At 49.1% G+C, this 22,250-nt stretch overlaps 1 protein-coding gene across 6 annotated transcripts in view; it reads right to left on the reverse strand.

Annotated features, from left to right (window-relative positions):
- The window catches only part of FBXO10 (F-box protein 10), an 85,846-nt gene that overhangs the window by 17,990 nt on the left and 45,606 nt on the right, over positions 1-22,250 (reverse strand). For 5 of the 6 annotated variants that reach the window (XR_002648328.3, XR_016393593.1, XR_016393592.1 and 2 more), the window contains exons 4-11: positions 20,459-21,280; positions 15,819-15,968; positions 13,173-13,309; positions 8,416-8,486; positions 6,603-6,755; positions 5,141-5,410; positions 3,104-3,414; positions 1,793-1,974 (exon numbers count right to left, since the gene is read on the reverse strand). Coding sequence is in view for 3 of the 6 variants with exons in the window: in XM_022600086.3 (XP_022455794.2) it covers positions 1,793-1,974; positions 3,104-3,414; positions 5,141-5,410; positions 6,603-6,755; positions 8,416-8,486; positions 13,173-13,309; positions 15,819-15,968; positions 20,459-21,280 (2,096 nt within the window). In the remaining 3 variants the exon portion in view is untranslated. Of the gene's footprint in view, positions 1-1,792; positions 2,020-3,103; positions 3,415-5,140; positions 5,411-6,602; positions 6,756-8,415; positions 8,487-13,172; positions 13,310-15,818; positions 15,969-20,458; positions 21,281-22,250 lie in introns of those variants that run through there. The other variant, XM_022600089.3, reaches the window with a different exon arrangement.

The raw sequence follows: 22,250 nt of genomic DNA on the forward strand, positions 1-22,250 counted from the left end.
GTACGTCCATACAATAGAACACCACTCAGCGACAAAAAGAATGAATGACAGATGCCACAGGTGAATCTGGGATACACTGGGCTAAGTGTTAAGAAGCCAGACTCAAAAGACTGCACACTCTGTTGTTTCTTTTATATGACATTCTGGAAAGTGCAGATCTATAGGAGACAGAAGCTGGTGGATTTCCAGTCCCTCAAGCTCTTATGGAGATTACGAAGGGTTGGGGAAAATCAAATGGTAGTGATGTTTTGATTAGGGCTTTCTGTCCTAAGTTACGAGGAACCTGTCCTGAGTTACAAGGGATCGCCTCTTACACACATTAAATCCTAAATTGCTTAAGCCAGCAACATTGGCTTTTACGTATTTTTATGATAATAATGTTACGAGTGGGACTGTAAAGGTATGGGTAGAGTCAGAGGCTGGCTACTGTAGGGTGAGTAAAAGCCTGGGGCTATGTTCAAAGATCTGCAAGCATTTGCGTTTGGCAGCAGAGTGAGCTCCTGAGAAGAAGTGATGAAAAGAGAGGAAATTAGGAGCGGACAGTGCACAGGGGACAATGCCAGGCCTACAGGTCTGGGCTGTACCCTGTACCCTGGGGTCTCCAAAGCCAGAGGAGGAAGTGGACCCCAGGGAGTCTACAATATGATCTGCTGGGATTTGGGAAGACAATATTAGAATTTCTACTATATCATATTTTATAAGTTATGACTATATAAATATACATACTGAGGGGGTTTCCTCAAAAAATATTTGTTACTGAGAAAGTGTATAATAAAAAAACAGAGTAGAGATCATTACTATAGAAAAAGAGGCTCCATCCAGGGTTTCTGACCATGCATGTGACGTGGCCAGAGCTGATTTAGAAAGATTACTCTGGCAGGATGCAGAGGACAGCCTGCAGGTCGGGGTAGCCCAAGCGCAGGGGGACCAGGCAGGAAGCTGCTGCAACAAGACAGTAGGATTAACAGTGCAGGAGTGATACCAACAACAATGGTATCAATAATAATTACTAATTATTATTTTTGCAACCAGTATGGCAAAGTATCAACCAACCAGAACGGAGTCCATCCACAAACAACTGAAACAGCGGTAATGGGAACAGGGGCCATGGGTCAGGATGAGGGGTGCTGACCCGAACAAGGGTGGCAGCAGTTGGGAAGAGGAGGTGCCAGGTACAAGAACATTTTAGAAACAGAATCAAGAGAACCTGGTAGCTGACTGAACTTCAGTGTCAGGGAGAAGGAGAGGCAGAGGTTTTGCTGCTGGAACAGAATGGATGGTGATGTCATCAAAATGAGGAACAGGGAAGGACAAGGGTTTGGGGAAGATGAGTGTGAAGCAACTGTACACTGAGGCAGAAATACCAGAAACAAGGGGCAACAGCGGCCACAGCAATGAACACTTGTGTGATACCTCGGATATGCTGCTAGGTCACATGATCCTATTTAAACTGGTGCTACAAAGCAGACATTATTAACTGGATTTTACTAAGGCTCAGAGATGTTGAGTAACTTGCCCAAGGTCACACAGCCAGTAACTGGCAGAGGTGAGATTTGAAACCACATACCCCTATTTTAAAGCTTATTCCCTCCTAGGGAGTCAGGCTCAGGTCCTCAGCCCTCAGGCCTCAGTCCTCAGGCCTGACACAAAACCCAAGCACAGGCCCTTACCTGACCAGAGCCGAAAGCTAGCAGGACTAGGGAGCAAGGGCAGCTGCAGTCTCTGAGCCTGGCTTCCCCAGTGACCTCACTGTGGTTCTAGAAGATTGGTTTAGGCAACCCCATGCACTTACTTTTTCTTGAAGACCAAGAACTTGTTGTTCTGCATGATGCATTCTTGGTTGTTTGAGATCTGCTGAAAGATGGTCTTGTTGGTCTTGCCCTGGAAGACGGTGTTCTCCTGCAGCAGAGCCTTGGCACGGCCCTGCACGGCAATGCCGTAGGCCCGGAATGAATGGATCCGGTTCTTTATTACCTGGGAGAGGCAGCCAGAGCTTGTCACACCTCAGGGACTCCTAGACTGGTAGGGGAGCCAGGTAAGTGAATCACCAGTTATAAAACTGAGGGGTAAGAGCATGCTAGGTAGGTCAGCATTGAGCCATGCGAGCTCAGGGAAAGGCTATCGAGACCAGCCCAGAGAGAACCAGGAAAGGCTTTGTGGAGGAGGTGATGGGTAAGCGGTAGGAGTTTATCAGGTACAGAGCAGAGGAGAGTTGTTCCAGGAAGAAGGAACAATGTGCAAAGACCCAGCAGATGGGGTGTGAGCCACTGGCGACCCAACTGAGGCAACAGCGAGCCCTCCTCCCCTCCTCTGCTCCCACAGTGCTCAGATGCAAAGCCAAGGGATTCCTTACTCCTTGCTGAAGTCACTGACTCATGAAGTCACAAAGCCGAAAAGAGGCTTTGCGACTGTAACTTCACAAGGGCAGGGATTGGGTTTGTCTGGCTCAACACTGAAACCCTAGCACCCAGCTCAGTGCTTTGCGTAAAAACGGAGCGCGGGGCTCAAGGTCCTGTGGGGAAGAAAAACAGGCGAAGGAACAGACACAGAGCACTGTGGGAAGTGCCCTGTGAAGGGTGGGCATAAGCACCTTAGAAGTACAAAAAAAGGGCACCTCAAACAGCCTGGGGGGTCAGAAAGGGCTTCCAGAAGAAAGGGAGAGCCAAGCTGTAGGACTTGGTAGGTAGGAAAAGGGGAGAGAAGGCTACTCCGGGTATACAGGGAACAGTGGGTGCCAAGGCCCCGAGGCAAGGCTTCTCTCCATTAAGCACATACTCCATACCGGGTCCTGTGCGAGATTATTCTGTTAGGAGAAGAGAGCTAAAATAGCCCTGATCTTGAACTGAAGACCACGAAGGTACCTCGGGTGGCACCCCCGCCCCAGCTTCCTGCCAGTACCCCCTGTTCATCCTTCAGGGCCCAGTTCCCGCGTCCCCTCTTGCGTGAAGTCCCCCTGCATCTCCCAGGCTGGGTTTTGGCAGCACCCTTGCAGAGTGCTGAGGGTTTAAGGTTCTGCTTCTCAGCAGAGAGGGCACGAGGGCTCTCCTAGGGCCATGCCCTGCATAGGCACACACATCACACACACACACACACACATACATACCTTCGTGTCGGACGTGGGCAGCAGCTGCAGCCCGCTACCCCGGTTGCCAATGATGTCGTTTTCAATGACAGTGCTGTCACCCTTGGTGATGATGCCATGGCCTCTGTTGTCATAGATACCATTGCCTCGGAACTCCACTTTGCACTGGGCCTCCACCTTGACCCCACTCTGGTGATTGCAGGAGATGCTGTTGTTGGCCACACGGGTGAGCTGGCTGCTCTGGGCCACAGTGATGCCTCTGTCCCCATTAGCATGGATCACGTTGGTGATGACATGCAGCAACTCACTACTCTGGACATAGAGTCCTGAAGCTGTGGGTAGAGGGGTTGGGAGCAGAGAAAACACAGGGTGGTCCCAGGGTCACTGCTGACAATACCACTAGGAAAAGCCTTCCCAGAACTGTGCACCGAGGAGAGGGGGAGGGGGAGGAGAGGTAGCAACATGTAGAACCAGCCTTTGGCGGTTGCATCTTCCAAGCTGGATGACAGAGCAGGAGAAAACCCAGGACCAGCAAGGAAACTCTGTTCCTTCTGCACCAAGTCCTCATTGAAGTGGCCAGGGAAACATGATGTGACGAGATTCCTTAGGCTCAGCTGGTCATCTGGCCCAGGCTCTCGTCCTGTGCTGGCATGCCTCCTCCAGCAGCCTCATCCTACCCCCATCTGCATCACCTGTGACAGGAGGCTCACTACCTGCTCAAGGCTGCCCATTCCACCTCTAGACAGATCCACCTGCTAGAAAGTTGTTGTGTGTTTTGCTTTCCATTCTGAGCTAGAATCTGCCTCCCTACTGTTCTGGGAAATTTTCTTATTTCTTAAGAAATAAGAAATTTCTTAGCGACACTATGTGTTTGTAGAAAAAAGCACAAAATCAGCAGGCTTAGAGCCGTGTGGGGAGAGGCAGCATGGCAGGTGGACCCGGGGTAAGCAGGAGTTCTCCCCAGTGGTAAGAGACACCGGCAGCACCAGGAGGAGGCTGTGGGAGGATGCCAACTGCGGGGTCACATGGGAGCATTCTGAGCTGTGAGCTTGCAACCCCGAACCTTTTGGTGCCAACTGCCTGTTGCTTCTCCTGGCTTGGTTGAGAACAGCAAAATTAAATCAAGTATTTGTGGATTTACGTGGCTTTGCTTGTCCTACTGGACAGCATGGCCATGTAGAGGAAACCCTGAACTGGGAGGGGGCAGAACTCATTTTCCGGATAAGTGGGCTGGGGCCATTGGCTACCCATCTCCCTGCCTCTGCCACTCCCAGGGGGATGAGCTTACTAGGGCCCAGGGACCTCTTTTTAACAAGCCTTCCTCCATCAGCCCCCCAGAGTAATTCTGATAATCAGCCAGGTTTGGGAGCTGTGGAGATGGATGAAATTCACAATAATTTTTTTTCCAATTCAATAAACATCAAACACCTACTGTCATTTTTTTAATCAAGTTTAAGATAACATGGATTTTAAATACTCTTATTTTCTGTGCTCTCTAAGAAAGAAAAACCACTGCCAATTAAACCATGATATGCCATCAACTGTAAGGTGCATCTCATCAGAGATGTTAAAATGTGAAAAATGTGTCTCAGAATTGATTGGAAACGTGTCTGCCAGGTGTGGGACTGGTACTGAGGGGAGGGGGCACCAACAGGAGTGGGATTCAGTTCCTTGCCTCAAGTTCACAGCCAGCCAGAGTGGATGAAACAGCCACAGAAACAAATACAATCCCAGGCCCCCTAACAAGTGCCATTGGGGCTGGGGGAGAGCACAGGTCAAAGGAGAGAAGGACAGAGGGTGAGGGCGAATTTGCAGTGGGCTCTGAGGTCTGAGTTATTTGGGACGTGTGGATGGGAGAAAGGGAATTTCAGGCAAGAGAAACAGCAAGAGAAAGGCAGGGTGGGATGGGTGGGAACAGAAAAGAATGGATTCAAGTCAAGGGCACGTGAAGTCCAGGGGGCTGGGGTACCGGGTAAGTGGCTGAAGAGGCTAGAAGGGCCTTAGGGCAGGCAGAGCACGGGAGGCCCTGGAGCAGAGGCTGTAGGGAGGGGCACTCACCTCCGTTGTGATTAACAGTGTTAGACTCGACCAGAGCTGTGGCGATGGGCCGGCACAGCAGGTCGTCATCCTTCTCCAGCTCCGTCTCCCAGAGGGTGGCGTCCCCGTCCTCGCCGAAGTTCTCCTGGGCCACGTGGCCTCCAGGGGACTCCCCGGAGCCATCCTTTTGGCTGAACACTGCCACTCCATACACGCCATTGTAGCTGACGTGGTTGCTGGTGATGTGGGGTAGGCTAGACGACATCATCCACACACCACAGCCCTTATTAGCTGGGACAGTGAAAGGAACTGGTCACTGAGGCCGAGTGACGGGCGAGGCAGCACCCAGTGCCTCCCTGAGAGGGGAAGCAGGAAAGGTGCTGGCCTGGAGACAGAGTCCCTGATTTGCATATGGCCTCGGACAAGTCACTTTACGGCCTGACTGCAGGCTTCTCCTTCATACAAGAGGGGTAATAACAGGTCAATCTCACAACAGCAATCATTCCATGGGGTATAAAAGTGCTCTGGGAACTGTCAAGGCCCCACTTCCAGATGAGAAGCACACAAGCCCATGGTGACAGTGCCAAAGGGGCCCTCAGAGCTCATCCAGCCCAACTCCTCCCTGCACAGAGATGGAGGTGGCCTCAGTTTGAGTTCCAGCCCTACCACTTCCTAGCTGTGTGACACTGAGCAGGTTATCGAACCTCTCTGTGCCTCAGCTTCCTCACCTTTAAAATGGGGTTACAGGAATTCCCTGGAAGTCCAGTGGTTAGGACTCCACACTTCCACTGCAGGGGGGCATGGGTTCAATCCCTGGTTGGGGAACTAAGATCACATAAGCCACACAGTGTGGCCAAAAAATTAATTAAAAAAATAAAATGAAATGGGTTTAGTAACTGTACCTACCTCAGAAGGTAGTCATGAGGATTAAACGTGCTAATGCATATAAAGGGCTTAGCAAGAGTCCAGAGCCTGAATGTAGGTTAGTATAATCATTATTATTATTAGAGATGCAGTCCAGAAAGATGGAAGCTTTGCCCAAAATCACAGAATGAGTGAGAACACTTTTCCTTCTACGATTACCCTATTTCTTCCATTATACTTTTAGTTCTCTGGATCAAAAGAAAGGATAAGAGAAGTCAGACGTCCATGTGTGAGAAATTAAATGGCCCTGGCCTTATGCAAGATCCACTCCTGCCTTTTGCTGTTTTAAGTGGGGGATAAAGCTCTCTGCTTTGCTGACCCCATGGGGTCAATCTGCATTAGAAGGTGATTTATGAGAGCTTTGTGCCTTCTATGTGGGTAAGTGGTAGGGTCTATGTGGCTGTGACCTGAGATGGATGCTGTTCTTTAAGATGAGATCTCTGAGGCCCAGGGAAAGGCAGCAACTTTCTCAGGACCCACAGGCTGGAGATGGAGCCTGGGCTGCCTGCCTCCAGGCTGGGCTGGGCCCCAAACCCCTCGCCCAGGAATGTGCCCTCACCGTAGATGGTGTTTCCTTCTAGCAGGCCTTTGCCTTCATCCCCGACAACAACACCATCGGAATAGCCAAAGCAGATGAGGTTGCTCCTGAGGATGGGGACCCCTCCTCGGCGGATGTCCACACCTCCCCACTGATTCTCTTGGATGACGTTTTCTATGGGAAGAGGCAGAAAAGAGAGTCAAGAGTCACCTACAGTGCTGGCAACGAGGACTTGGACAGCTGATAGAAAGGCAAGTCTGGACAAAGACACCTAGGCCTTCCCGTCAGCAGTCAGCACCCCGAATCTTGTCTGGTGTTTGACTTTCTAGGGACTTGTCTACTGTCTGCTTTCCTCAAGGGCAACGTTCGTGTCTGTCTTGTGGTCTCCTACATCCCCAACATCCACTGTACCCAGCGGCCTGGACGATTGATGACTAAGAACAGACTGGCTTTGGAGTCCCTGGACCAAGGCCAGGCAGGACTGTTCTGTCCTGGGGGGCTGTCCTGGGGGGGCTGAAGCAGAATCCAGCCATTCCCCCACACGCCTGGGAAGGCGCTAGCCTGTCCTTCTCAGCCTCAGCTCTGGACTGACCACAGCCTTCCTCTCCTCTCCCCTCCACCATGTCTCTGGGAGTGAGCGGGCTGAAGAGCCAGAAGTTAGAAGGGGTGTCCTGGGACACTGCTGCCCCAGCATGATGGCAGGGCAGACTCTCAGCCTCCTGCAACAGGACTGCAATGGCTCATGAGACCTTGTGTGGCTGGCCCCTCCCTGCCTGCCTCTGGGACCCCATCTCATACTCCTTGCCCCTTGCTCACCACACTGCAGTCAAATGAGCAACCTCTGTGCTCCTCAGGCATGCAAAGTCTATTCCCACAGGTAGGCCCGTGTGGAATCCTCGTCCTCTTCCTGGGCTCCTTCCCATCATCCAGCTTCTGGCTTACATGTCACCTTCTCAGAAAGGCCTGCCCTGACCATACAATACTAAATACCCACACAGTTCCTCTATCACCTTATTTTAATTATCTGTAAAGCACTTATCACCCTCAGATATGACTTTCCCCGGGGAAAAAAATGCTTTTGTTTTTTTCCCCTCCTAAAATGTCAGTTCTTGACAGCAGAAATCATGTTTCGTTCACTGCTGTATCCCCAGCTCCCGCATACAGCATGTACTCAAAAAACGTCCAATAAATGAAGGAAGGCTGGATCCAGTCAGGGGGATTCACTGGCCCAATATTTACTGAATCTCCTTAATGTCCTAGGTATGGCTACGCTCTGTGCTGAGGCTACACTGACGTACCAGACAGACTTGATCCTTGCCTTACAGGATACAACAAAAGAGACTGACATTAAACAGATCACAAGAAATTAAGTAAAATGTCCTGCAGAGCAGGCCTACTGGGTAGAGTGAGTGTAGGTGTATAATGGGAGGTCAGGGCAGACTTCCCCCAGGAAGTGACACTTAGGCTGAGACTCAAAGAATGAGCAGGAATTGGCCAGGCAGAGGGGAAATGGGGATGGACTGCCAGAGCAGGCACAAGCCCGTAAAAGCCAAGAGGAGGGATTCAGACAGTTTGTGTGGCATGAATGTTTCTGACAGTGTTATGTCAGAAACGGCCATCCATTCAGATCCTGTAAGCACCAGGCCTGGCAAAGAGCAGACGCTCTCTCCCTGCCTGATAAGCATGGCCAGTGCATGGAGCCGGCATCCCCAAGTGCTACCCACTATCAAGGAGGCCAGTGTGTCGAGGTGAAGGACTGGGTGGGTGGGAAGCCTGGGACGTTGGCTTGGCTGTGGTCACTGGGGGCTTCAGCTCCAGGCAGTCCCACTCCTACCTGTGATGAGGCCTCTGCCATTCTCATTCACAGCTATGCCGGCTGCACTGCCCTTGAAAATGTGGTTCCGGCTAGAATGGAAGGAGAAGACAAAAGATGAGACCAGACCTATGTCATGTATCAAAGACAAAGCCCATCCAAGGTGCCTGCCTTCTTTTGTGGGCTTCCCAGATGGCTCAGGTCCACAGGGGCATGAAGCACCTCCTCAAGCCCCAGAAGCCAGGCAGTTAGCAATCATCAGTTACCACTGACCCCAAATAACCTACAACTATGCCACAGAAGCACATATCATTATATCCATGTCTCTGCAGCCTCTCTGGACTGTTCTCCACATATAAACACCATTATTTTGTTTTATTTTTTATGGACGTACAGTTGCTGTACCATATTATCTAAGTTGCAGGTGTACAATACAGTGATTCATGATTTTTAAAGGTTATCTGTCATTTATAGATATTATAAAATATTGGCTATATTCCCTGTGTTACACAATATACCCTTGTAGCTTATTTTATACCTAATAGTGTGTACCTCTTACTCCCCCACCTCTATATTGCCCCTCCCCGCTCCCCACTGGTAACCAGTAGCTTGTTCTCTGCATTTGTGAGTCTGCCTCTTTTTTTGTTATATTCACTAGTTTGTTGCATTGTTTTAGATTCCACATATAAGTGATATCATACAGTATTTGTCTTTCTCTGTCTATTTCACTTAGCATAATGCCCTCCAAGTCCATCCATGTTGCTGCAAATGCAAAATTTCATTCTTTTTTATGGCTGAGTAGTATTCCACTGTGTTTATATACCACATCTTCTTTATCCACTCCTCTGTTGATGGACACTTAGGCTGCTTCCATATCTTGGCTATTGTGAATGATGCTACTATGAGCACTGGATTGCATGTATCTTTTTGAATTAGTGTTTTTGTTTTCAGATATATACCTAGGAATGGAATTGCTGGGTCATATGGTAGTTCTATCTTTAGTTTTTGGAGAAACCTCCATACTATTTTCCACAGTGGCTGCCCCAATTTACATTCCACCAACAGTGTACAAGGGTTCCCTTTTTTCCACATTCTTGCCAATACTTGTTATTCGTATAAACACCATTTTAAACAAATGTCATCATGGTGCATGATCACAGGTAAAGTCTTGGTAGTGTCAAGAATTCCTAGGAGGCTGTGTTAAGCTTGTCTGGGAGTGATTTATGTCCCTGCATCAGACTCTGCCTGTAACAAGCCTACTGTCTTCTGTTTGTATCCAGCAGCTACTCTTTAGCTTATTTTCTGTTAACTCAGTCGCCTATCCACTGAATGAAAACATAAAATGATGACATGCCTTATAAGAAGAAAACCAGATTTTAAAAAGAGGGTTTTAAGAACATCAGACAACACATATGTGAAACCCCATGGGTTGAGCTACACACAGCCCTACTACCATGGCAAGGCCTCGTGAATGTGTTCCTTAGAACCAGACACCTGAGCATGTTAAAGGACATGCATTTCTCTCCAGTCTCTCTACCTTGGTTTCTTGCCTGTAAATACAGAGCCAGTCACACCCAGACCCTAGCAGAACTGGGTTATTCCTGGAGCATACACATTTGCTGTTTGTTACTTTTACTACCAGGAATGCTGTGTTCTCCTTCCCTACTGGAGAGGCACCGGCCCCCTCTCTTAGGAGGTGCCCTCCCACTTCCTACCATGCATGCAGCGGAAGGATTTAGATCCAAATATTCACCTGGCTCTTCAGAGCCTAACACAGGGCCTGGCTCCTCACAGAACCTCAGTGATCAGCAGTTGGCTGATAAGTCTTCCCATCTCCTAGGGCAGGGTCCAAATGGTTTACTTCCTTCGGGGGAAGTCAAATGCCAACTGCATCTACATTATGTGTTTGGAGTAGAACAAGGTTAAAAACATCCTTATGTCTTTATTCAGACAGATCTGAAGTATCTGCTTTGATGTGACTACAATTTAATCAGCTGATGGATACTGTGGGCTTCTAGAATTCAGGGTCAGATGTAGTCCCTGGGCAAGGCACGTCTCATCCATATTTCTGAGAGCTGTGCCATAGCAGCAAATGCATGAGTGGTATACTTTTAATACAAATCTCACTTACCTTCAGAAAGGATCCATGGCCACTTGGAGAAACATGTATGTGTGTGTACATAGGGTGGGCAGAACAAAGATAAAAGAGGTATCAGAAAACAGTAGGAAAAGGGGACAGATCATTGTTCCAAGAACCAAGGATGGGATATTAACGACAGATGAGCCAGTCTGAGTCCTGTGCTTCCTTGCAGCCAAGGCAAAAAAAGAGAAACACCATGGGTTATATAACTCACCGGCAAAAAAATATGCTGTGGTTTGCCTTATCTAGGCCACTTCAGGCATCTCGAAATTCATTCTGTATCCTCCCACAGATCCCTATCCGCCATCACAGAGAAACATAAAGGAAAAAAGCACAACCTATTCTCTCAAAGCGACTGTTTTAAAAACCCAAGACACTGATCTCGTTGTAATATTCCTTGCTCAAAACCCTTCAACAGTTCACCAGCACCCGCAAGTTCTGGGTGTATGGCTGATATAACAAATTACCACAAACTGAGTGGCTTACAACAACACAAATTCATTATCTCCCAGTTTAGGAGGCCAGAAGTCCAAAATGGATCTGATGGGGCTAAATCAAGGTGCCAGCAGACCTGTATTCCTTCTGGAGGCTCTAGGGAAGAAGCCATTTATTGTCTTTACCAGCTTCTAGAGGCTGCCCATATTTCCTGGCCTGTGGCCTCATCACTCTGACCTCTGCTTCTGTTGACACATTTCCTTCTCTCTGACTCTGACTCTCCTGCTTCCCTCTTCTAAGGACCCTTGTGATGACACTGGGCCCACCTGCATAACCCAGGATACTCTCCCCATCTCAACGTACTTAGTCACATCTGCAAAGTCTCTTCTGCCTTGTAAGACAGCATATGCACAGGTTCCAAGCATTAGGAAATGGATACATCTGGAGCGCCATTATTCTACCCACCACACTTGGTATTCGAGGTCCTCCGTGCTCCAGTATCAACCCCACTTTGTAGGCTGATCATCTACTCAGCACCCCCGGGCATCACATGCCCAGACATACCACCACATTTTTTACACCATTTTCCCTGGACATACCCCAAATTTCACTGCCCCAGGCCCAGAATGCCTTTTCTATGGCCATAAAATCCACCTCATCCTTCAAGCACAACTCAAATGTCAGTGCCCCACGTGCCCTGCCCTGACTTGCTCAGCTGAAATTGTGGCTGGGCTCCTTCTGCACCTGCATGAAGACCTATAAAGCATATGCTTTGGTGAGTCTTCCCTCATGGCTCCTGTCCCCAGAGTGAGACTGCATGCTCCATGGAGGAGAGACTATTTGTACACACTTTTTATACTGCTGTCCCTTTACATGGAATAAACCCTCAAATGTGTGTTAAATGAATGACATGCATACATGCAAACCCATACTCTTATCTTAAGGCAATAATGCAAAAGATGGAAAAAGAGCTCTGTGATCACTAATTGTTTTTAGTAAGCTGTCTATAATAGCGAAAAAATAGAGGCCTAGCAGTAATAGGTCCTGCAAGCCATGCGGCGTGGCCAAAAAAAAAAAAAAAAAAAAAATCCAGAGGAACAGTAATAGGACTGGTTCAAAAATGAGGGAATATCAAAACAATGGAACAGTTCTGAAACTGTCCAAAGTGATAAATACAAAGGTTCTGCAACAGCATGGAAAAGTACACATGGAATAATGCAGGGAAAAACTCTCAGAATACATTTGCTGAACATTAATGCCAGTGATTTTTGTAAACTGCAGTCATAACTGTGTGGGTCTTCTACTCCAAACCTCAACGTTCAAGCTGCAGTGACCAAAGGATCCAAGATTATCAGGGACAGTCCCAATTTAAGATGTTTTATACTAACGTCACAACTTGTGTCAGACTTTTTCTCAAGTGCCAGTGGGCCGTGTGCTACCCCTGAATCTGCTGCGCTCTGCTGCCTTACTCAAGCTGCTTCCTTTACTAGGAATGTCCACTCCCCATCTCCATGAGAGTCCAAAAGCTCTACCTGTATTTCAAAGTCTAACTCCAATGCCACCTCCCAAATGAGGGCTCCCACAGGCCCCTAGTCAGAATGATTCCCCCTCTCTTGGTACCACTTTGAGAGTATTTATCACAGTCTGCGCCATATGACAGATGGGAAGGCAAATCCACGGCCCCTCCCACCCACAGCTTACCCCACTGACTGATCACAGCATGCTTTCATGCTGAGGTCAGATGTAGCCTCCAGATCTTAATACAGCATCCCAGGTAGCCAAAATCAACTGACCAGAGTTGTCAGGTGAGTTGAAATCTCTATGTCATTCCTATCTTAGCATTATTTCTGAGCACACATGTCCTCCAGACTAAAATAAGCTCCTAGGGAGCGGAGTCTGCCCTTGTTGACCTTTGTTATCATTATTAGAAGTGCTCAGTAATGTTTGCTAGGCCCCACCTAGTCAACTGGAAGGAAACACAGACACAAAAGCACAGAACACAGATGCAATACCACAAAAGGTTGTGTGACTGAGGTGGGATTATGGGTGAACTCTGTCTCTCCCCTGCTTGCATCTGTACAGTTGTTTTCATAAACAAAAATGGTTTCAAATGAAGCAAAGACAGAGAGTAGGGAAACACAGAGATCAGAGAGGAAAGAGGGACCATGGGTGAGCAGGATGGTCTGGGTACAGTGGCACATACCTCACGACTGGATTTCCGTGGTACAGGATGTAAATGCCAGCCTCCTTGTTTGAAAAGATTTGATTATTCCGGATGATGCCTTTCCCATTGCCAAGGACAACAATGCCAGAGCGAAGGCCGTGGTGGATCTGGTTACACTGCAAGTGAACACGAGACACCACAGAAGGCAACTCAGACACGCCACTGAGAAGCAGAGTGCTCATTGCTGCCCCACAGCAGGGCCAGGATGAACCAGCAGAGAAAACTACGTTGCTGGAAGATCCCTAGCACAAAACAAAGTGAATGGGCTTCCCTGGTGGCACGGTGGTTAAGAATCTACCTGCCAATGCAGGGGACATGGGTTCGAGCCCTGGTCAGGGAAGATCCCACATGCCGCGGAGTAACTAAGCCCATGCACCACAACTACTGGGCCTGTGCTCTAGAGCCCGCGAGCCACAACTACTGAGCCTGCGTGCCACAACTACTGAAGCCTGTGCACCTAGAGCCTGTGCTCCACAAGAGACGCCACCACAGTGAGAAGCCTGCACACTGCAATGAAGAGTAGCCCCCGCTTGCCGCAACTAGAGAAAGCCCGTGCGCAGCAACAAAGACCCAACGTAGCCATAAAGTAAAAAAATAAATAAAATTAAAAAAAAAGAAACAACAACAAAAAACAAAGTGAATGGACGCGGCCCTGCCCTCTCTGCACAGGTGCACACGTTGACACCTACGAGGGAGACTCCTAAGAGAGGAGTCTTCCCCACCCAGACTCTTGGGACGTAGTTATGCTGGCACTTCCTGCTGAGGGCTCCTGCCCTTCATCTGCAATGCACACTACTGAAAATTTCTGAGCCTCCAAGGAGTCCCCAAAACACACGATCATTGGCTAGGCCATGTCACCCCAGGGCCCAGGGCGCCCACCTCTCAGAAGGGGGCAGTGCCCCAGTACATGGGAACTTTGGCTAAGCGCAGTCCCAAGGGGCCACCCAGGGAAGGAGTGGGTCACTGGCTTCTAGTCTTCCCTTCTCATTCGGGGGGGATCTGTGGAAGGTACAGCCCCAGGGAGCTTAGGTGTCCCATGAGGCATGAGGTCACCAGGTGTACGAGCTATAATGACCCTTGGAGATTTTCATACCGTGCAAATGGGAAACAGGCCCAGGGTCATATAGTATGTTTGTGGCAGGGCCAGATCTGAAACCTAGTTTTTCTGTTTCCCAGTCAGTTAGTTGCTTTTGGACAGTGATGAAAATTTTAGGTTATAATAAATTATAATAAAATTGTTTCACTCTGATCGCTAATTTATAGCCTAAATACAATCCTATATTTAAACCAAAAAGCTAGCTGTTTCTCTTCCAAAATTATTTAATGGAAACAAAGTTCTAGTTTGCTTTAAAGTGTTTCATGCTGCAAGCTCTCCTATTCTTACTTACTTTTCAGATTTTCCCCTGAAGGATTTGGCAGACTCACCAGAGTAACCGCTGCCTACAGAAGTCCCTCACAGGGTTGAAAAGCACAGGGAGAGAGGTGTAAGCAATGGTATTTCTATCCTGCACTGTTTCACAAAGGCAGGTAATACTCCCTTCCCCCTCCACCTGCTAAACTGTCCTGTCCCCCCATCCCTGGGAAGGCAAACTCCTCTCATCTCTCTGGCAACAGTGGCAATAATTTCCTAAGCCAAGGCCATGCATCAAGTATCAGTTGCACGGCAGAAAGAGTGAGAGGAAGGGGCTGGCAGAGGACACTGGCCAGGCATGTCTCTTGAAATATAGTTAAGAACTTGCCTTTCTCTGCATTTGCAAGGGCAGTCTAGATATACTGGGTTAAGAACATCTACCCTGAGTCAGACTGCCTGGATTCAAAGGCCAGCGCTAGCACTAGATGTGTGATTTAGGGCAAGGTCCCTAGTGTCTTTGTGCCTCCGTGTCTTCACCTATGAAATGGGAATAATAATAATTCTATCTCACAGGGTTGTGTAAGAGTTAAACCATGATTAAATAAATATATACCAAGTGCTTAGAACAGCATCTGGCATATAATAAGCACTATGTATAGGATGGATATTATTTTTCCAAGCCCATAAAAAGTCCATTATGTTTCTCAATTTCTGGTAAACCTGTCTCTCAGAGAAGGCTGGAGCAAAACTATGGGGCAGGTCTTTCATGTCACTGGTCTCACATTCTAGGATTTTAAGTGGTTTTCACACTGGCTAAGATCAAACTCACTATGGCCTCACGATATCCACGAAACAAGTTGTCTTCAGAATAAATATCCTACGTGTCCTTTTAATAGTAAAGAATGAACTAATTTGTTGTTTTATTTTTGATCCAAGTGTCTTTCATGGCAGACATATCTTTATTCTTACCGAACTCAAAGCCCACAAGAGCATATCAGGGCTGAGGGAGGGAAGGTCCTGTGAATTTCCCTGTCTATCCAGTCCTTCTCCTTGCTAGGGGAGACTGCAGGGACGTGTGTGACTTATGCAAAGTCACTCTCAATACATGGAGAAAGAGACCCAGAGTCACAAGGACACACAGAGAAAAGGGCAGGAACTACCTGCAAACAGGAAGCAACAGAAATTCAAGATGGCAACATTTGCTTAAACATCCTCAGAAAAGGTTTCTGAGTACCAAGAGCCACCCTGAAAGGGCAAGAAGATGGAGGAAGTACCAGAATGAGAGGGTTGGACTTTTTCCGGATGTCTACGCCGGCCTCCGCGTTGTCATAAATGTTGTTGCCGGCGATCAGGCCTCCGCCCTCCAAGCGAAGAAAGATGCCTGACGCTCTGCAGTGGTGAATGTGGTTCCTGAGCATGATGATCTAGGCAGAGAAGACAGAGCCATTCATTTTCCTGTCACAAAGGTATTTTAAAAAACTGCTTGGGGAATACCTGAGTCTTCCTTCCCGTCTGGTCCGTGCAGTTCTACCTGATGCCAGACCAGCCACTCTCCGCCGTGTGCTCATGAGGACTGAGCCGTTTCCGTGTCCTTCCTGGCTTTGCCCTACAGGCACTGCACCAACCTCACGCCAGTTCTTTACTAAAACCTGGATGGAAGCCTGGCCCTGAGCTCCACATTCACAGCCTCTGAGCAGGATAAATAACTGGGTGACAGCATGGAAAGGATGCTTGGAGAAGGTGGGATTTAGTGGTCTGCAAACTCTACATGCAGTACAGTTACGTGAAGATTTCCAGTGGTCCAAGGGCACAGCTACTTTGAATGGAATCGAGTGCCAGATCCAGCACTTCCACACACGCCTTTGCTGAACTTCACCTGCCTGAGGAAGCACCTGAGGGTAAAGTACCTCGTAGGCTGTCCTCTCCCACCTTCCCTTTTGCTTTCCACTTTTAAGACAAATACCCATTCTTGCCCGCTTTGCATCTCTTTTGCTGTATTATTATCCTGGGGTGGAAAAACCAATGAAACTCCAAGCTAAGAGACAATTGCAAGTGTTGGTATAAGATAAAGAAGCCTCTTTAAAACAAGGTACCATAACTCAGTAAACAGCTTATTAAGGGGATGCACTGCCACTTACATTCTCTTTTTAGCAATACTAAAAATCTAGAATACATATTGTTTTAAACAACTATGTATTAACAATGAAATGTACTACGTTAAGGTAAACTGTGCACTAACAATAAACACTGTGCTACATTAGGATAAAACTCTGGGAGGGGTACAGCATAATGGAAGTACAATTTCAAGGAGAAGCTTTCTGCTTAGAGTGGGGAAAGCTGGAAAGAGCACTGCTCCCACACTTACAACAAGAAGATACAAAAACATAACCTTTCTTGAATCCATCAGCGAGCTGAGGTTGCAGGACAACCAACTAGCCTGGAATCTAAGGGAACAGGCACCTTCAAGGACACGAGATGTGAGTACTTGTTTGTCTGAAAAGACACAGATGCCATACTGGCCAGTAATAAGAGTTCAGCTAACCGTTTCCATGAACTGTTAAAGGCCAGCTGTTAACTAGTGAGAGCACAGAAGCCCCGGGAGCAGCTGCATCTATTCACTTCTCCATGGACCTCGCCAGGTGCTCATGGAGAAAGACTGAGGGCAGGACGAGAGACGGGAGACAGCCTCCCTCCTGGTGGGCGCTTGGGGGAAAGTACAGCCAGTGTGGGAAAAGTACAGCCACTGTGGGAAAAGCACTAAGCCCCTCCTGTCCCAAAGAACAAGCCTTAAGCAGCTGGGGGAAGGGCAGCAAACCCTGTGGCTCTCAAGGGAGGGAACAGAAAAAAAATAAACGCTTTACCCCTCAGGGAGGTGGGAGGAAAATATCTTGGGCCTCGATCATTAGAGCCCCCCCTAGTGCTGAGGGGTGAGGCAGGACCACTGAAAAGGGCCTAGTGCCAAGGTCCTAAATCCACCGACACAGCACCTTCCTAAGACTAAGGATAAATGCAGACACGAGAGGCTCCCTATCACCCACTGTGCCACCAGGCTGGCCAGCCAGAGCCATGGCAGTGGCCTGCTGCTGGGAGGGGCAAGAGCACGGAGGAGCAGATGCAAAGGGAAGAACTAAAACAGAAAAGTCCACTGGCAAACCAGCCAAAGTAATGCAGGAGGAATCAGGAGCCTGTGGTTCACTGAAGGTAATCGTAACAACAAAATCCAAGCGTCACAGAAGAGGCATGCCCATTCCCACACATAAACACCATTTACCTCTGTCTCCACCGTCTATACAAGATACCTCACTTCCAACTAAAAATTACCAGATACCCAAAGAAGCAAGAAAAAAAAATCATGGTCAGTGATACTTTTCTTCATTCCCTCTGCCAGCCTCTACCCTCTCGGGAATGTTCTGGAGGGCAGAGGTAGGGCGGTTGCCCTCTGGCCACTGGATCAAGGGCTTGCTCCTGGCCACAGGGACCAGCTCAGTAAGCCGGCACTCCCGCCCACAGCTCCCCACTTGTATTGCCATGTGATATATGTGTTCCCGGAAGCTGCGTACTCATGAGACACCATGGGTTGTTTTAGTCAAAAGCCAGCCAAAATCAGCTTTTCAGGTTCCTTTTTGGAGACTCACTAGGAGCAGTTGGCTGCACAATTCCTGCCACAAGTTCCCTGGGGGCAACAGTTCCAGAGGGCTACAACGAAAGCTGTTTAACTTTTTGTCTCTCCTTGTCCATGACTCCAATTACCACCTGCTCCCAAGTCTGCATGTCAGGGCACATCTCTCTTCAAAGCTCCAGCCCCCCGTAACCAGATGGCACCTCTGCCTGATGTCACTGATGCTCCAAACTCAACGTGCCCAGAACTGCACCTAGCATCTTTCTCTCCACATCCTAACCTTCTCGGCTTCTCAGTTCCTGCCTTTGCCTCAGCCACTCGCACCAGAAATCTAGGCCACATAACCTCGACCACTCCCCTCCCGAGGTTCTCCTCGCCACCTCTCCGGACTGCCCTGTTCCTCCTCTCCACGTACGGACCCTAATTATCCACTGCCCCGCACTGACTGTGTCTCCAGTCTTGTTCCCCTCCACTCCGTTCCACACAAAGCTGACAGAGCTTTCCAAATGCGGATCTGACCACAATTCTCTGCTTAAAATCTTTCAGTGTGTTCCCACTGCCCTCAAGACAATTCCCATCTCTCTGACGAGACACCTGCCCCCGAGCTGACTGACTCTTGCTGACTAGCCCTCACCTCGCGCTCTGGCTGTTGAGGTTACTTGCGACTCCCTGAGTGTCCTGTGTCCTATGTCTGGGCCTTCCCGCATGCCTCCTTTGCCTCACAGCTTCACCCTGCCAACTCCTAGTCTTCCTAGACAGCTTGGCCAGGCACCAGTCCTCCGGGAAAGATTTTTTTTTAAGTCTTAAAAAACACCAAACACATTTATGGAGTACTTGCTATGCACCAGACACACTGCTAAGCACTTTATATATATATATGCATATATATGACCTCAGTCAATCCTCAACACACCTTGGAGTAGTTAGTATCATTAGTCCAAAGGGCACAGCGCTAATAAGGGGCAGAGCCAGAATTTGACTCAGAAGCCACACTCTTAATAACCATGCAAGGAGGAAAGCCCTCCTTGAGGGCTCACCCCAGATCCTTTCATTGTGGTCCCCCTGAGAGCAAAGCTGTCACCCACCCCTTTTATTTGACCTTTATCTTTTATTCTCTGTTCATAGCACAGTTTTATATTGTGTTTCCAGGGTAACACCACCTGAAATCCTCTTTGGAAATGGGTAAAATACAATTAAGATGCAATTGCTATTAATCATTCTAGAAGCCTTCAGAGACCTGCAGGACTCACATGTGACATCTGTACAATGCCCTTCAGTTTTCTAAGTGCTTTGCCAATATTATGGCACTGGATCCTCACAAACCCCCCAGTCGAAGAAGTGGGGCAGTATTTCCATTTCACACGAGAGGAAGGTAACGTTCACAGTGAATTAGAGGAGAAGTGAGACTCAAACCTAGGAGCTATGTCATGCTTCCTTCTAAAAGGCCATGCCCTTCCTTTTAGAAGCCTTTCCCATCCTGAGCTGTTACTGTCCTGTGGTGCCTGAGGGGGTTGCAGGTACAAGGCGCTGATGGCATGCAGAGCAGGATGATCCATTCTTAGTATGAAGTCCATACATCTCAACGGGGCTTTCTAGGCCCTGGGCAAGGTGGATTCTGCTTACCTCCCCTGCTCATTTTCCAACGGTCCCCACCACACTGCTGAACTTGGTCTCACATCCAGGCCCCAGCACAGGATGTCTGCTGCCTGAACCCTCACTGTGCACCTCCTCTTCACCACACGCAGCCCATTTTCCTTGGTTCTCCTCGCCTCATCCTACTCAACTTAGACATCTCCTCGTCTGGGAAGCCTTCTCAACTACCCACACAGTTTGGATCACAGGCAGCGATCACGTCTCCCAAAATTATCTTGCATCCAGGCTAAAGAGCCCTTGTTCCTTCTACTAGGAGTTGGGTGACATATTTGAGAAGCAGCATAACATAGAGAAAGGAGGTGGAAGACCTGGGTTCTAGTCCCCATTCTGTTTGGCCTCTAACCTGCTGTGTGATCCTGAGTGAGTCACCTTCCTCCCTAGGCCTATTTCCTCTTCTGTAAAATGGGAAGAATAGTTTCTGCCTCATCCAAATCAGATGATGGACATGAGGCAAGCATGTGTTATAAGATTAAAAGATGATTTTTTAAAAAAATGCATACTAGCACCATCCAAGCCCTCCTGCGTACAGCCACTGAAGCCCTCTCACCACTCAAAAATCATGTTCCCTGTGACCCAGCGAGGCCTCATGGGTCTGTACAGTAAGCCTTATGACAGCACCTTGTTATTATGTATACATCGCACCTTGCTATTATGTATACATCGCACCGCATAAGTCAGGTTCCGGAAGATGTTTCCTTCCATCTTGGCTCGGCCATAAGAGCAAACGAAGACGCCTCCCTTCCCGTCCCGGAACAGGCACTTGCGGATGAGGCAGCCCTGCACAGAGCTGGCCAGCGCCATGGCCTCCCTGTCCTTCTGCAGCTCCTGGTGTAGTGAGTTCAGTACCAGGCAGCTGGGCAGCTGGATGGATGCTCCCGGCAGTGGTGGGCCCAAAAAGGAGCCCCCCAGAACCGGCCGCGGTCCCTGCACTTGGTAGGACAGTCTGTACGTGAGCTGGTCCTCATCCTCATCCTCACCGCTGGGACTCAGGCCTCCATCGCTGCTGTCTGGGGTCCGGGCCACCCCTTCCCCATCGCTGCCCACCTCTGCCTCCTGTGAGCCAGCCTTGGGGGAGCCAGCTGCTGGGCTGGTAGGGCTCTGGCTACCTTCAATGACAATGCCACAGGTTCTTGGGCTCCAGGCCTGGTCCCTGCTTTCCAGGTCCAAGGACATTAAAGAGTCAGAGTCCTCTGTTGGGAGCACGCTGGGAGAGGACCTGATAAGCCCTAAGAGATGCGTGTAGGCCCAGTTGTTCTCTGAGGATGGGTGGCCCTCAACAGTCACAGAGTTGTTTTCACTGCCCACAAATTCACAGTTTTCCAGGACACACAGGGGCACATTGTGCAGAAAGACATGGGTGTTTTTGAAGGTGCAAAACTTCACTTGGCAGGTGCCCGGGCCATGGACCTGGATGTGTCCATTCTCAAAGTTGCAGTTGTCAAACTGGACGTGACCTGAAGTTGTCTGGGGAACGAAAGAGAGAAAGTGGGTGTAACAGGGATAAGATCTGTTTTGCTAGTCAGAGCTCTAACTGTTCTGTAAGGGGATGGCACCTGGAAAGGCCATCTGTCCTGCTGGTCATGTTCCCTTCCCCACAGGGCAAGGGTCTTGCCAGCCCCAGGAGGAACCAGGAGCTGCTGTGCATCAGAAGGAGGATCATTTGGAGCTGCCTCCCCTTCCCTCCTTCCAATCCCAAAGGGCAGGAGACAAGAGTGGAAACGGATAATGGCAGAAAAGTTCATTTTCTGGAGCAGGGCCCTTCCCCAAACCCTCAAATCTCAAGTAAATTCCACCAGTGCTCATGAAGCGCTTAGTGAGAATAAAGAGTTTGGCGTGGGGGGTGGGAGGTAACATGGAGAAGGGGGAAGATGCTGAATGCTCAAAGGGATGCTGCGTGAAATGGAATCGACTCAATACTGGAGATGAACCAGGAGACGGTCGCTCAAGGGAGAAATGATGGGGGAGAGCTTTGGATTCTCATAAACACAGGAACTGGCTGGGATGTGAGCCCAACTTTACCAAGCCCTCTGATGGGTGAGGGTCCCACGTGGTGTCTCGGTTACACGGAGACTGTGTCCCACCAGGTGGTGTTCCTCCGGGTCTCTCCTTCCAAAGCACTATCCCTTCATTCAAATCCTCCCTTGGCCCTGCGAGCCTGCCTCCACCTGAGCCTGCAGCCCTGAGGTTCACCACATAGGCCAGTCCGGAGTGTGGAGTCAGGACAGAGCTGGGCAAAGCCAGAGGGCTGACAGAGGCCAGGGTGGGCCAGGAGGGGCTGAGCTCTGCTGGGGCTGGGCCAGCAGTGGGAGGCCCAGACACAGGTGCTGGGAAAGTCTGCGTGGGAACTGGTGCTGGTGCAGAACTATGGCAGGAGACAGCAGGCCACGTCCCTAAAGAGGGGGACAAGGTGTACTGCCGTGACCGGGTGAGTGCC

Source organism: Delphinapterus leucas, chromosome 6 (assembly GCF_059928025.1).
Source record: "Delphinapterus leucas isolate spDelLeu-1000000601 "Yukka" chromosome 6, BTC_Dleu_Yukka2, whole genome shotgun sequence".
In the NCBI taxonomy this organism is placed as follows: Eukaryota; Metazoa; Chordata; class Mammalia; order Artiodactyla; family Monodontidae; genus Delphinapterus; species Delphinapterus leucas.